Below are 14,934 nucleotides of genomic sequence, written 5' to 3' on the forward strand. Positions count from 1 at the left end.
ATCATAACAGTGGCAGGGTCTTGGGACAAATTTGCAGCTGGTTGTGACATTGTCTTTAACCCAGACATGTCAGACAGTGTGTAATATCAATTAGCGATTTGACTTGCACCATGTTCTCAAACTTTTGATGCTCCCAGATTTGGACTCATCTGGATTGTACCTTTTGACAAGTTAGAGGACAGGATACTCACAGAAACAATTGTTTTCTTTTGTCCAAATATGTTTCTTTATTTTTCACTTTCCTTCATTATTTGTTATACATTTACACATGTAATCATAATCATAACACTGTCACACTAATTATCATTAACGAAGAAGGAAAAATGTGGTATGATTACATCAGGAGGCAACCAACAGCGAGAATGAATGCCTGAAGCACTAGAAACCGTTTGTTGATACAAGACAGGGTAATACATGTAATAGTAACTTTATCAAACCAAATCATTATCACATCCAGTGAGGAATCATGTAAAAGGCTGGCATGCCAAATATCTTGTTAGGTCAGTCTCATGAAACCTACAACAATTGTCAAAAGAAATATCCACATGTACATGTACATAAGTTCATCCATGTACACAGTTCATGTACATATAAAGTTCCTCAGACATTTACACGGACACGATTTAATGGCACATAACTTATGTATACGACTTGATGAAGGACAAATACATGTATCTTTGGAGATTTGTCCTTAGCTTTTCTATAATAACTTTAGACATTGCAAGTCATTTCACCTTGTGCATGTATAAGTAATTCACACAATCGGGTATATCCCCATTCACTCAATGGGGAGAGAATTTATTAAAGGCTGTGGGTATCTTTACAGCAGTCTCTTCAGTAGCTACTCATACAGCAGTAATTTTTACTTGTGTGCCTTAATCCTAACCCACTAATCCTCAGTTAATTCTTAAAATTCTCTAGATTCTTATTGTAACGGTACGGTAAAAATAGCCCCTTTATTCTTTGAATACCACTTTAGTATTACTTGTGAGCCTTAATCCTAACCCACTAATCCTCAGTTAATTCTTAAAATTCTCTAGATTCTTATTGTAACGGTACGGTAAAAATAGCCCCTTTATTTTTTGAATACCACTTTAGTATCAGCACATTATTGTTTTGATCACAGTCGACAGAAAAACCCAATTTCCAAGCGATTTTTGCTGCTCACAGCCCATTGTACATGTACACCTTGGGAGAGAGAAGCAAGGTGTGTTGCCCAAGGACACAGGGAATAATAATCCTTTAAACACTCCAAACCTGACTTGGTTACATGCAGGACACTTTATGCTCCCCCAACTTGCAAAGTAAACAATGCCAAATTTTTTTCCGACCAAAACAGTTGGAAATTGGGTAAATCGTTTGTTTGATTTATCACATAATAACGCAAACAGACACAGAAACCAAGGAACCAGAAAGTCCAAAACAGACGAACGCAAGATTCATTCATCCTTTTTCTCATTTTCCTTGTTAGATTTCTTTTTAACATCTGAACTTTTCTTCGCATCAGACGACTTCTTTCCATCTTCTTTGCTTTTCTTTGGCTCGGGGCTTTTGGCATCCCTCGCCCTGATCGAGTCGGTAGCGATGTTAGCGTAATTGATACCGGCACCGAAAGCTGCTACATTCATGACGCCCTCCAGGAGAATGGCTCTCCATTCCTCCTTTGTCTTCAGCGATGCGGCGTATCGATCTGCGATGCCATTCACCTAAAGTAAGAAAGTTCATTCATGTATAAAAGCAGAACACATCTTTTTGTTGTTACATGTAGATACATGCAATGCGTGACCCACTTTGACCCAGGTCCTTTGGGTCAAAGATAGATAATGAGTTACTGGCATGGGCTAATTGTGCACAAAATCCTTTGAAGTGTACGACATGTGTCAATTGCTTGCAGATTGATTGAGATATGGACCCAAGACTACTTCAAGTTTAAGGAGTATGTTGATACATCAAATTATCAGTATCACGGCTCACTGTAGTTGGCTTGATGAGTTCATGTACATGTACAATTCAAAAAGCCAGATGTTTCACTTACCAAAGCTAAGTTCTCTGCCACAAAGAACAGCTCCGTGAGAGCTCGGACGAGCGGCGATGTGATTGTGCCCGGTTCGAGATGAGATGACATCTTGGTGTACAGCTGCCACAGGGGTTGCAGGAGACAGACATCAATCACAAGCGGGGAGCAATCATCGCGCCTGGAATGCGAAATATTCGTACAAACTTGTGCTAGGGTATAGTGGAGCATACAACTTTGGCACCATGCACGCTCACATATTGAACCCTGTGAAATTACCACACATGCCGAAATGCACTTGCACATCAAGGGCGGGACACTATTCTGAAAAGCTACCAATCGTCACACCTATGTTTTGCTCAACTGTATATTTTCTCAAAATAGTCCTACATGTACATGTAGTACATGTAGTTCTTACTGGGTTATAACCATTCAAGCAAAGACTTCACCAGCAGACGCACATTGCTGCAATTATAATTGCATGTCACTGCGATAAAGATTGCTCATTGGCAAGGCACTTCAGATGAATTGTTCACCATTAGTATTCACCCTTACCGGCATTGTGAGTTGAGGATATGAAGAAGCAGCTGTACAATCTTGAGGCGGTGAGCTCCAGTCTGCTTACACACGACTTGAATCAGGGAGGACCACAACTCGTCCAGGGGTAACAACCTAGAATGAAGTCAAAACCATTTGAGATTTCGAGCAAAGGAGGAGCAATCATAGACTTCAACAAGATGAGACTTTGGCAGCTTGTACCTAAGCACAGTTAGGTGGTATTGGTTAAGATTAAGAGTAAGTAGTTCAGAGCTGCACTGCTCTTTATTACTGTAGTAAGCATTTTAAACGACCGGGAAAGTTACAAGCAGAAATTTCGTCCCAAATGGCTACTTAGGGCCCAATTTTCTTCAGGCTGGCCATTATTGGTCGAGAACTGACCCTTCAAATCATGATCCATAAACCAAAAAGAACGAAAAATGAAACAAATCACTGAATCCAAAAGACACATGGGTGTTCTCACCTAGTTTTGTTCGGAGCAGAGAGTATTGAATTGAGGATCATGTGACCTGTATCGAAGCGACCAGTCTTTCCTCCCGACACAATGAACTTGTAGCCCCAGTCCGTATTGCTGCAGTCGGTGGTGAACTTGTAGTAGAGGGTGTCGCCTGTAAAATCGAATTAACAGACAGGAGATGAAATCCACTATGAAAATGAGGTGTTCGACAATGAGCTCTTATACTGTTACAATGTAATTTCTCCTTGTAATAAGAAGTTGAGACTCATGATAATTTCCCTTTAATCAGCTTACCTGGTACCTCAAAGTCGACCCATCTATCTTTAGCACCGCTGAATGTCTTCTTATCTTGAGAGTAGTCATCGTTTGTGGCCATCACAAGCTCATCACATGTTTCTTCTGAAACGCACCTGAGAAGGAGAAAAGTGTGTCTCAGTTACGCAATAGTAGGCCTTGACTTGTGAAGCGCTCAATTGCAACTTGAGCACCTCAGTGCACCGTGGTGCAAGACTATGGCACACTTTATTACCATGTCCATTGCTAACGAAAACAGACTTAGTGAAATTCAAGGCAGATGATATCAAATATACAATCCAACATGACCTTTGTGAATTTGAAATCTTTTTGGGCGTATGTTTATCAGAAGGTCCCTCACCTTTTATCAAATTTGACAGACAGGAATGCAGCACCAGGAATGTACACCTTGTCCGTAAAGCTCAAGTCGTTCGTGTACGGATGTTCAGACTCCTTGTTGACGGACATCAGGCTCAACTCCTCCAGGAAGTGACATCCTGTCATTGCTATGGCAACCAAACAACTCGTATCGCAACTCTTCACAAGGTTGTGAACCAACTGAATAGGTAACAAAGACAAGTTTTAGTTAAGGTATCATATGACTCGGAACACAAATGTACTTTACTTCCAAAATTATTTTAGGTATTTTACTTCAAAGCTATCATAGGTAGGCCCTATCATGTTCACTTCAGATCTCTTGCATTGAGCAGTGTCCCTAATAATCACACAGCAAGCCAGAAGTGCATAACGGCACATGAGTTCAGAAGGCACATGAGGTTAAAAACCACATGCTTCATTGTACAATCACTGACAAATTACCTTATTTATAGTGTCCTTGCTCTCCGATCGGTTCAACATGTCAATCACGCACGGAATCTGCGAGCTGTCACTGCATCCCAGCAGCTGAGCGGTGATCACATGGTCTCCTTCAGCCGGCCAATCAGCGAGCAGACGAATCAAAACCTCACGTGAATAGAGAATGGCGATCGCCAGATTCACCTTCATCAGGTAATCTCTGTTAGAAGATTTCCCCTGAGCTTCGAAAGCTTTCTTCAAAAGATCGGCACTTTTCTGCTTGCGCTTTTTCTCAACGTCTTTTTTCACGTCATTGTCTGGGGTCGCGACAAGATTCTGACTCTTCTCGCATGGTTCTTCTACAGCTTCTAAAACCTCAGGCATTCTGAAAATGGTACAGCAGGGTCAATGAATGGTGTCAGCACTGAGCTCTCTAAAGCAACAAAGTGTAACTCACTACCACAGGGTTTTGGCAGTGAACCGTACCCCTGCCCCACATTCGGTATATACAGGGCAGCCTGGAATGTAACTTGGCTTACGGAAAGCATCAATGTCAAACAGCCAGCATTACCCAATCCCAGGGATAGGGTCTTCATCGAATTGAGGGCAGTGCTGCCATCCCGGTTTTTTTTAAGCAACCAACCAAAAACTTATAGGGACTGTGGAGAATGATAGAAACATTTTGCAGTACGGATTACAGCGGGCCAATAGTACGCCATAGGATCTGGTAAATACTGGGCACAGTAGTGAACGAGGTAACTTACGATTGTTCCTTGACCTGAGGTACTTTGCTAGACAGCTGTATCCCTGTGTCCACCGTCTTGTCTGCCTCTATTGAACTCGGTGTCTCGGGGTTACGCAGCTTACTCATACTGAAGGAATCAAGATCTTTTGTTAAGACATGATAGGTTCGGAAGATAGATAAAGATTACGAATGGTGACCAACTACATGTCTACTCAGGCCGATCTGAACTTGACCCAAAAATAGATTGAACAAATTAATGGTGTAGCCAGAGCAGAGGAATGCTTATCGTAAATTTTATGTAAAATTGTATTCTATAGCGTGCTTAATATAGATGCTGAGAAAATTTTCGTATTGCTTTCAATTCATTTAAAACGTTTTTCAAAAAAAGGGGTAGATTCCAAGCTACACAAGTTTCTCACTTGGTGGGGTCTTCTGCTTGCCCTGGCATAGACACCAGATACATGTACAAGGAACCTCGGTTTGAAGTCTCATTGGAAGGACTGTAAAGAGCCAGATGTTTTAGTTCCTTGAAAGCCACGCCCACGCCTGTCAATCCAAAAATACAATCCTGGGTTCTCGCCGGGATTGAACTGACCTGGGAGCAAGCACTGTTAACGACTACATGTAAATTGGGCTACAGACCAAGAACATGCAATTTGAAGCATACTGTAACACCGCCAACCACCCATGCATTTGATTATAGTAAAACTTGAAAATGTAAAACTTGAAATGTAACTTACAGACTCATGGTCCTGCTGAGAGCTGACTGAATCTCCTCAGGCAGAACCAACCCTTCTCGGGGATTCTGATTCGTGCTAAAACGACAGAGAGAGAATAGAGAAAATCCTCTCAAGGCTTTATATTTCTAATTAGCTGCTTGGGGAAAGTGAATTAGAGAAATGAAGATTTGGTAATGGAAATTTGACCAAGCATGCATAGCCGTATCATAGTTTGGCTGGGATAGGAACTCATATGTGTTACTTGCAACCTGAGTACTGTCACACAAAGGCCGCAGTATATCTAAGTGTGCTTGAAATGGACCAATGTAGACCACCACCATAAACTGGAATCCAATGTTATGTTCTTATATTTTACATTTTACAGGAGCATAAGACCATGAGGGTCAGGTTGGATCATTCCCTACCCAAGTTCTTTCCTTGCGAGCTCTCTCAGGATGTCAGTCGCTGGGGTCTGGTTTTCATCCATGATGGCTGCCAGAGGGTTCAATGTGGCCTGCAGGACCTGCGAGATAAAAACACAAAATAAACAAGCACAACAGTGATGACAAAGTAAACGTTTGCCCACCGCATCAGGGGCTCTCTGCTCAATGTCTGAAGTGCTACTTATCAAACAGAACCTTCATCTAGTCACACCGCGCAAGGGCTGTCGGAGTGGCACAGTGAAACGATCAGCGCCTGTCCCAGGTTCATTTCCCAGTCAGTCCCAATTCACTCATGACTATTCTAGTAATGAGTTAAATACTTGTACACATACCTGCGCATACCCACTTAACAATTCAATCGTCTCCTTTGCAGAACTCTCTGCATCGTTACTGATGTTCGCTGCCAGGTTCTTTAACTCCGGCTCTGATTTAGTACTAACGGTGCGGATCTTCTCCGTTGGATGGGCTGGGCGTTGCTGCTTGTCACCTGTATAGAGCATCAGGGACAACACCTGGAATTTTAGTGACAAAAATGTAGCAAAACTGAGTATGATTACTACTGTTGAATGCACAATGATAAAATGGGAAAAGCTGAGATTCACCTTTTTTCGTTACTACCCTGTACACTCCACAAAAAGGTGAAATTGAATGCCTAATTGAAGATAACGCTCAGTCAGTGCCTGAACTAGTTTTGAACAATTAGGTCAATAGATGCATTACCTCCATGTCCTTTAGAAGCCATAGCTTCTCAAAGTCTGTTCCTCTGCTCGCTAGGTGCACGATGCACTGAACAAAGTCCATCGCGTACATTGGGTTGTCTTGTGCGGTCATCTTGTCGGGTACACCGCTCTTGATCAGGGCTTTAAGCGACAAGCCAAGCACCCATAGACTCTCAACGCCTACTTTGGAGATATCATCTGGAAAAATATTTCAGTACATAAGAGTAGTGTTTTTCATATTGTTCTGGCCAAAGTAATAGTTGAACTCTGGAATGTGACGCGATCACATTCACCCAAAGATAGTGTTACCCAACACTACTTGTACATGTAGATCATCCTAACGAATGCTCTTTCATGATGTCAACTAAAGCTGGTCAACTATGACATCTCCAAAGATAGTGTTACCCAACACTACTTGTACATGTAGATTATCCTAACCAATGCTCTTTCATGATGTCAACTCAAGCTGGTCAACTATGACATTGGCTGCCCAGGGGTGGGACACTACATTTTGTGATCACGGCAGGGATGAAAAAATGAATGCCTTGTACCTTGCTTCAGCTTTCCTGTGATGTTCTTGATGATTTCAATGAGAGACGCAGTATGCTGCAGGTCTGGAATCTCAAGATCGGGCATGAAAACATCAACCAAGTCATCTGCCACCTGAAGTTAGAAACGACAACAAAAATAACAGCACTTTATTATTCAATTTGACCTGCCACATAATGATATTTCAATTGAATTTTGAAGAATTTTCTGCAAAATTTAGTTCTCCTCTCCAGCCAATGACAAGAGTCGCAAGGCCATTAACCTCACACGGTGCCCAACAGTAGTGGCACCAAACAAACACTAAGAAGACACAGAAGACAAGTTTACCAAGTGTCGCCTCCTTGTGGCCTTATCAACAACCAATGACGTCCTCTTCTCAGGAAAGTGTTTGAGTACCACTCCGTTCTTTGATTCGTGGCCAGGTAAGGTGTATTTGACATTCGTGCCGACCGAGAGGACATCCGGGAATCCAGCAACGACGATCAGTGCAAATATTGATGATAATTCTTGGGTCTGAGGAAGAAAAGATTGAAAGACATTAAAGATTTTATTTCAAATTATGACAAATTGTAATGCCTAAGTATAGATATCTCAGAGAATATCACCGACTTTCGTTGGCGGGCCACAGTATTACCCTGGTGTAGCCTAACCGCACACTTCTTCAAGGGGAACACACAATTTAACGAAGATCAGAATAAATCTTACATCAGTTAATCCTAGAATACTGCTCTTGACATGATCCATGAGCACTTCTCGCCAGGCCGATGAGTTGAACAGACCCTGCAGGATGGAGGAGACTGAGTACGCCCATTCTATACTGCTCCTGGATTTGAGAAAGAGACAGGAAATGAGATGAGAAGTGGAGGGTCGGCACGATCTCATGGTAAAGGATTCTGAGTCATACACCAAATATTTTGGGTTCGATATCAATTAATGACACATCACTTGTAACTTTGGGCAAGCACCTCACCTTAATTTGATGCTTTGCCTTTGAAACAGATGTAAAACTGAGACTTTTTGGACCCAGAGCCTATGCCAGATACAAAAGTATATAAGATAAGCTTGCCTGAAATATATTTGTCAAAATATGTCTTACCTTTCTAAGCATTTTGCCCCAAAGTCGAACAGGTATTTGATGGTATGCCAGCCCTCTTTTTTACCTTCTTCCAGTGGTCGACCAGTCGCCTCAGAGACTGCGATGTCGCATACCTTGCAAGTGGTCGTGACCCTCTGCAGGAGATGGCGCAAGAGGCCCATTGCGAGGTGCTGGGTGTTCACCTCGTGTCCACTCTCACCCCTGAAATATTTGCACCAAAACTGAACATTTCCCAAAAAATTGACTTGATATCTACAATGATGGACCTAACAGCCTTACTATGGAGTTAGAAAAGGGAGCTGAAGTCAACTGTTGACTTTATAAATGATTATAAAGAAGGTGAAGCATTAAAATGGAAATTGGAATCCTGTATTTTTCAGCTCAGACTTTACATTGTATATGTACAAAGCCATTCTGCCATACATTTTTAGCTAGTCAGTCTAGATACTTACTTTGCCACCATGAACAGAAGCGTAAGGAACTTCTCAGTGTGGAATGAGAATGGCACATGTTCGGCTGAAATCATCGCCCCAAGCAATCCCATGATCCTCTCTTGAGCGTGAAGAGCAAAGGCGATTTCCATTTTGCCGGCCTTCTCAGGATCTTCAACCAGACTGTCCTCGTGGAGAAGTTGATCTAGAATATAAGATTTATCATCAGCATTTCTCAAAACTCTCAGTGCTAAATGTATCAACAAGAATTAATAAAGACAAGTATTTCAAAATTTAGTAAAAAGCTAAAGTACATCAGTTATAAGTTATCCGTTCATAAGGTCAAAAGCGTTGGCCTGTGTGCATAGAAGAGCGAGTCCGCTATGGACTACAGTGGGGTCTGTGGGCCCCGTGGGGTCTTTTACTTGCCCTGGCATAGACATTACAAACCACAGCTCCGATACTGTCTCACCGAGACGATAAATCTTACCACTCAAAGGTACTTGCTCCAGACAACTCGTGACCAGTGTGGTACACATGTCATGTATCTGTGATGCAGTGTCCTGATAGTCGGCATCAAGCGCTGGAGGCTGGGTGTACACGATGTTGGCCATGTTCAACGTCAGAGAGGTGAACAGGAGCCAAACGTGTTGGTGAATGTAGGCTTGGAGGGTCGAATCACATTTTTTGCTTGTGGTTACTGAAAATATTGGAGAAAATACAAGTCTACGAATTCACACACAGTCTGCACCACATGGGCATTCCCCACCCTCACCCTTGCTTTGGAATCCATGCCACATTATATTTATACAAACTATCAATCTAGGGAAACTGACATCAATTATTATAAATTAATCTAAGGTTGTATTAATGAGAACTGTGGGAAACTTGCTCTGTTTGTGGAGGCTCGGATGTGAATAAACGAAAAATTTAGGTCGATAATGCTGTATTTTTATAATCAGAACTTACATGTAACCATGGGGAATTTAGTCACAGAATGCTCTGCAGTATGCCTGGAAAATAAAATGAAGACAATCAGTGACAGTGAGTGTGTCCTTTATAGAGAGGGTGTCCCTAATAGAGGGATGTATGCTAAGGGAGGTTCCATTAAGAGTAGACATGACTCACCCTGAGGGGAGGTTCCCCTTCACCTGGCAACCAAGGCAGAGATCAAAATCATCACAGACATCGCAGTGAACCCTCTGACCAACAATGAAGGCCCCACACGCATCACATTTGAACCTGGAAGTAAGAATTAGGATGAGGTGAGTTTGCCATGGTGCATTCGGGTTGAACAGCTATGTGAGACTTCTAAACATCTCGTCCATTAACCATGACATTGCCTGATGCTTTTAACTCTCAATGTCAGACTTTTGCTTTTTCATTGTACTTACATGAGGTGCACCATCTCATGATCATCATTGTGATCACCAACAGGACTCACACCACCGGCGAAACACGTAGCACAGAGATCAACATCAGGACACTGCAGACACCGGTACCTCCGGCCAGGCAGTGTCACGTGACACCCATCACAGCCTATCTCCACATCAATCAAATCACAGAATCTTGCTATAAACATATGCAGTGCCTGTAAAGTAGGAAGGTTGACATCATTTTATAATGGTTTTATTTTCCATGCTCAGTCTATTCAGTGAACACCTAGCAATCGGGAATGAATATTTGACCTGTCAGCTTTAAGCTCCTCCGTTTCCAATTTTGACCACGGGTCTCTCTGGTGGCAGCACCTGCAACCTATAAAACTGATTGACCTTGAACAGATGTGGTCAATTGTAGAAAACAACTGGCAGTACACACTCTAAAAAGCTATAATTGTACTTCCTTTAATACCTTAAACTTCACTACAACCAGTGGCTATGATAGGATGTGACCCTCAGCACTAATAGCATCCCGCGAAGTTACTATTTATAGCTCACAAGGTCATTTGCATAAGATATTGATGTCGTTTTAGTCACGTGACAGTCGGACATCGACACTTATTTCTACGCATTTGAGCTTATTTCAAAGTCAATTATCTTTGACCCTGCATTGCTTTTAGCATGAATGATACCATAGAGTCAGAGAGAGAAATATTCAGAACAATTATGTAGTATTTCCAACACTCGGACATGTGCCAGATTGAATCTAACTGCCCAAGTTAGAAAGCCTGAATCCATTACGAAACCGCATTTTGTCCGACATTGCCTGTAATTCAGCGATGGGGAAATAGAGGGCAGCAGCTGCAGTGACGTCATCTTCGCGGAATGCTATTGGGTATTAAAAATGTCTCTTACCTTTTTGTCCGCCTTTGCACAGTCATCATGCCACGTATTGAAGTCTTCCTTGCATTTTTCAAACCATTTCATGTTGCGCTCATAGTCCTTGAGCTCGTCTTCTTCTTTATAGTCCCCGGATCCACGGCTGCGAGTAGCAACACTTCCTGGTGAAGAAATACAAATCATTTACTTTATAGTGCAAACCACCAAATATTTGGTGATATGAAATCTGGCAGTTCTTTTTTGGAGATGCTAGACAGCCAGTCCGTTTTCTGTTATCAGCTGGCCAAGACAGTCCCGCCACAGACCCAAAGAGCTTCGTTGCCTGAGCGGTGATAAAACCCCACCAATAAGGGGAGAACAATGACAAGTGAGGGAATCTTACCTTTTGCAATATTCATAAAAAGATATGGTATCTTGGTTTCCAATAAGAACGTGTAATCATAGGGCTGCCAGTTCACGTCAAGGAAGTGGAGAAGACACGCTCTGATGTAGTCAAATGCAGCTACTTCACCACTGCAATTGTGAACAATCGAATTGTGGACAAGCGCTTCACAAGCATACACTGCTATACAGACAGGAGGCGTCAAATGGCCACACACTCTTTTTAAAAATTTTTATTGCCAACTGTGTACAGCTGATACAAAAACATGCCCCAGTGGCATAGGAATTTCCTGCACAACAAAAGAATAAGATCAATGATCTGCAGCTTTAGCATTGTAGGCTTGTACACACTGATAAATATCAGAACTGTCGCATCATACATTGTACATTCACATGGTTCCTAAGCAAAATCATCAATCATTTTTATGACTTTACAGACATAATCAAATTTCTTCTGCGAAACTATCAAGGCAACAAAGGGCACTAAAGGGTAGTTATACTTCTGTGTTATGTAACTAAAGTCTGACTTACACTGTGGAGTTTGGCCTATCAAACTGACCCATGGCCTCTATCAGCCCCTTCAGGAGTGTGTAGTACGAGCTCCTCACTTTCGCCTCAAGTTCAAGGCCAGAGCCTTCAATGCCATCAGCGTAGTGCTTGGCAAAGTTGTTTTGATTCCTTAGCATTTCCTTCAGGAACATCACTGACGGGATCTGAAATCAATCAATCAGTTTTTATGGGAACTTGTCCATAACCACTACAGGTTACTCTTTTGATAATCAGTTTAGATAATCAATCAAACGGGGCGTTTTTTTCAAAGCGGTCACCGCCAAATTTTGGCTATACAGAGAGCTGTTACATGTAAATGCTCAATTCGAAGAAGGGTAAATCAAAATTAATCTAATTATTTGCAGAAGATAACTCTAACTGGTGCCCAGCCTCATAGTGGCAAACAACAAAATTCTCAAGAGAGTGAAAGCAGAAATAGAAGTCCTGACCTGGAATATGTGAGGGTCTGCAGTCATCTTGATGTACTCTGAGGCGAGTCCGTACACGTCGGCAACAGACTGGGCATGGCAGGACCGCTGCTGTAGGAGAGCATGCACCCTGAAACGTTATACTTTCCAATGAGTATGAGAGGAAGATATGCAAAAGAACACTCCCAAGGACTGCACTCATACGGACAGCTGCTGGGAAGAGACATGGTGCCGTACTCTAGGAAAGTAGCAGCTTGGTCTGACCTGGGGACAGGCAGCCAACTGACGAGGGTGGAGGTAGATGAAATCAAGGGGATCCTCAAGAGACCTGGTGCCGTACGAGTAGGATATGAAGCAGTTTGGTCTGACCTGCTGGGGAAACATCTACAGATTGGCAGCCAACTGAAGAGGGTGGAGGCAGATGATTTGCAGTCACATGTGCCTCCTAGTCCTAGGCATGAAGGGGATGTGTCTTACATGTAGGCTGCGCTTTCATAGACTGTTTGCCTGTGAAGTTTTTCCGTTCTGTTTTCGCTTGCTACCTTGGACATTTACATCTGGAAAAGCCTATAGTGACCAGACAATAATTGAGAAATGAGCACTAATTTCACTCACTTGTCTTTTCCTATTGATGGATCCTTGATGAAGTCGAGCACAAGTCGGAACGATGGATACTTCTCATTCACTGGATTCTCATACTGAAACAGTTATTAAGACGTCATTTTTATACACTAGAGAATATCACAATGCGTTGAAACCTTACTACAACGCAGGACGCTCGAAACCCTTTTTTCGTGAAAATTGGAGATTGTCATCATTTCTTCAATACTTTCACTTTCCAAGGCTTTATCTCTCAAATATCACAAACAGTTTTGGATCATTTTGAGTTCACTTCAAAAGCAACTTACATGTACCAGACTCTGTTGCCTTTCAAGCAGGGTAGCTGACATTCTCCTGTTGATGGACGATCTCTTGAAAGATTTCATTGTCCTCACTCGTAGCTACAAAAAAGAATAAACAATCTGAAGGGAATGTGAAATTTGTGCAGTTTCTTCCATTACTCTTGCAGAAAGACATCTGACTTCGAATTGCCTCGGAAAAAATTGTCCTCATATATTTCAGGCCAATGGGTGATATGAATAAAGTATAGCAATTGCTTTTACTTCAGTTTTGTACAGAAAGGCCCAGTGTAAATGTACATGGAGTTTTAGATAAAAGCATTTGCTAGTCTTTATTCATATCACCCAATGATGCATACATGTACTAAAAGGCCTGCTCCATCTGTTCAAAAATTTGAAATTGAACACGAATGAAAATACAATGTACATACTGAATCGCTGTTGAGTAGACTGCCAGATTGTAAACATATATGTACTGCACTATGTCAGTGTTTATTTTCTATCGAACCCAAGCCACAAGAAAAGGCCATTCTCACCTCCGTTTTCGGTTGTATTTTCGTCAATCCAGCAAAGCTGAGCAAGTATTCTGCCTTCTCCCTAAACTGCTGAACTGCAATGAAATCAAACGATCGACATAACATTTTCATTCTAAAACACTCCTACAATACAATGCCTAATGAATTATACCAAGAATTAGTAGATATTTGGCATTTTGTTGGCAGCGCTATAAGTATGAGCACTAAACAATAAAACAAAACCCATCAATCCCAAATACATGTTTGACTTACCATAATCTGTGACTTCTTCGCTAACATTCTCCTTCTCAGCAGCCAGCTTCTTCCTCTGTCTGAGATCAAGCATGAAATTCCGCACAGATTCAGCAGCTGTGTAGGCCTGAAAGACACCCTCTGTAAGGGGGGTCTCTCCCTCAGAATTCACTGGAAGACAAATGAAGTTACATGTACTTGAAAACCAGCACCTGCAGAGTCCAGGATGAGCTTGGGCCTGATATGCCCATTCAGCTCTAGAGGTACAATGTCCCTGTTCTTGTAAGGCAAAGGACACTCACACACAAGGACACCGATTTTGTTCCCGAATAAGTCATTTACATCAATTTTGACCCTGTAAACAGGATACCTCCCTCTTAAGGACAGCATCTGTCAGTCCCAAGGGTGTCCTTAATAGAGAGGTTCTAGTGTACCTACCATACTTTTCAAGGTCCTCTCTGAGCGCTTGTGTATGCCACAGCAAGGCAGCAAAGATACCTATCACGACGGAATCGAGTGACTCTCCGCCAGCATGATGGCTGTGACAATGCTCCTGACACCTGGAAAGTAAAATGGTGCGACTAGATGTAAGAGAGGAGGGGAGGAATAAAGTGAATTTTTTTGCAATAATGTTGCTAATGTCATGTACGATGGAAATGCAGCTGATTTTTCCAAATTCACTTGACTACTTACTTCTGCAGCAAGCCTTTAGCCAAGTCTCCTTCTTGGTTGAGGACCTCCCAAAGGAATTTGTGAACAAAGGAATCATTGTCAAGGGCTCCCTGCAAAAAAGAAAATGGGACGTGTAGAG

At 42.1% G+C, this 14,934-nt stretch overlaps 1 protein-coding gene across 2 annotated transcripts in view; it reads right to left on the reverse strand.

The window, feature by feature from the left end:
* Nucleotides 1-219: 219 nt before the first annotated feature.
* LOC135487047 (zinc finger ZZ-type and EF-hand domain-containing protein 1-like) overlaps nucleotides 220-14,934 on the reverse strand; it is a 30,543-nt gene continuing 15,828 nt past the window's right edge. Inside the window, exons 29-60 of one of the 2 annotated variants that reach the window (XM_064770360.1) lie at nucleotides 14,817-14,905; nucleotides 14,562-14,683; nucleotides 14,145-14,294; nucleotides 13,893-13,966; nucleotides 13,366-13,458; nucleotides 13,073-13,155; nucleotides 12,479-12,587; nucleotides 12,012-12,193; nucleotides 11,482-11,612; nucleotides 11,115-11,260; nucleotides 10,215-10,411; nucleotides 9,949-10,062; nucleotides 9,790-9,833; nucleotides 9,311-9,520; nucleotides 8,842-9,025; nucleotides 8,390-8,590; nucleotides 7,999-8,116; nucleotides 7,621-7,806; nucleotides 7,296-7,407; nucleotides 6,746-6,942; nucleotides 6,358-6,537; nucleotides 6,008-6,105; nucleotides 5,604-5,678; nucleotides 5,283-5,363; nucleotides 4,883-4,990; nucleotides 4,143-4,503; nucleotides 3,685-3,881; nucleotides 3,324-3,439; nucleotides 3,036-3,180; nucleotides 2,570-2,686; nucleotides 2,036-2,195; nucleotides 220-1,706 (exon numbers count right to left, since the gene is read on the reverse strand). In XM_064770360.1, the coding sequence (XP_064626430.1) occupies nucleotides 1,440-1,706; nucleotides 2,036-2,195; nucleotides 2,570-2,686; nucleotides 3,036-3,180; nucleotides 3,324-3,439; nucleotides 3,685-3,881; nucleotides 4,143-4,503; nucleotides 4,883-4,990; nucleotides 5,283-5,363; nucleotides 5,604-5,678; nucleotides 6,008-6,105; nucleotides 6,358-6,537; nucleotides 6,746-6,942; nucleotides 7,296-7,407; nucleotides 7,621-7,806; nucleotides 7,999-8,116; nucleotides 8,390-8,590; nucleotides 8,842-9,025; nucleotides 9,311-9,520; nucleotides 9,790-9,833; nucleotides 9,949-10,062; nucleotides 10,215-10,411; nucleotides 11,115-11,260; nucleotides 11,482-11,612; nucleotides 12,012-12,193; nucleotides 12,479-12,587; nucleotides 13,073-13,155; nucleotides 13,366-13,458; nucleotides 13,893-13,966; nucleotides 14,145-14,294; nucleotides 14,562-14,683; nucleotides 14,817-14,905 (4,647 nt within the window). In that variant the 3' untranslated portion in view covers nucleotides 220-1,439. The remainder of the gene's footprint in view (nucleotides 1,707-2,035; nucleotides 2,196-2,569; nucleotides 2,687-3,035; nucleotides 3,181-3,323; nucleotides 3,440-3,684; nucleotides 3,882-4,142; nucleotides 4,504-4,882; nucleotides 4,991-5,282; nucleotides 5,364-5,603; nucleotides 5,679-6,007; nucleotides 6,106-6,357; nucleotides 6,538-6,745; nucleotides 6,943-7,295; nucleotides 7,408-7,620; nucleotides 7,807-7,998; nucleotides 8,117-8,389; nucleotides 8,591-8,841; nucleotides 9,026-9,310; nucleotides 9,521-9,789; nucleotides 9,834-9,948; nucleotides 10,063-10,214; nucleotides 10,412-11,114; nucleotides 11,261-11,481; nucleotides 11,613-12,011; nucleotides 12,194-12,478; nucleotides 12,588-13,072; nucleotides 13,156-13,365; nucleotides 13,459-13,892; nucleotides 13,967-14,144; nucleotides 14,295-14,561; nucleotides 14,684-14,816; nucleotides 14,906-14,934) is intronic. The other variant, XM_064770369.1, reaches the window with a different exon arrangement.

Source organism: Lineus longissimus, chromosome 1 (assembly GCF_910592395.1).
Source record: "Lineus longissimus chromosome 1, tnLinLong1.2, whole genome shotgun sequence".
NCBI lineage: Eukaryota > Metazoa > Nemertea > Pilidiophora > Heteronemertea > Lineidae > Lineus > Lineus longissimus.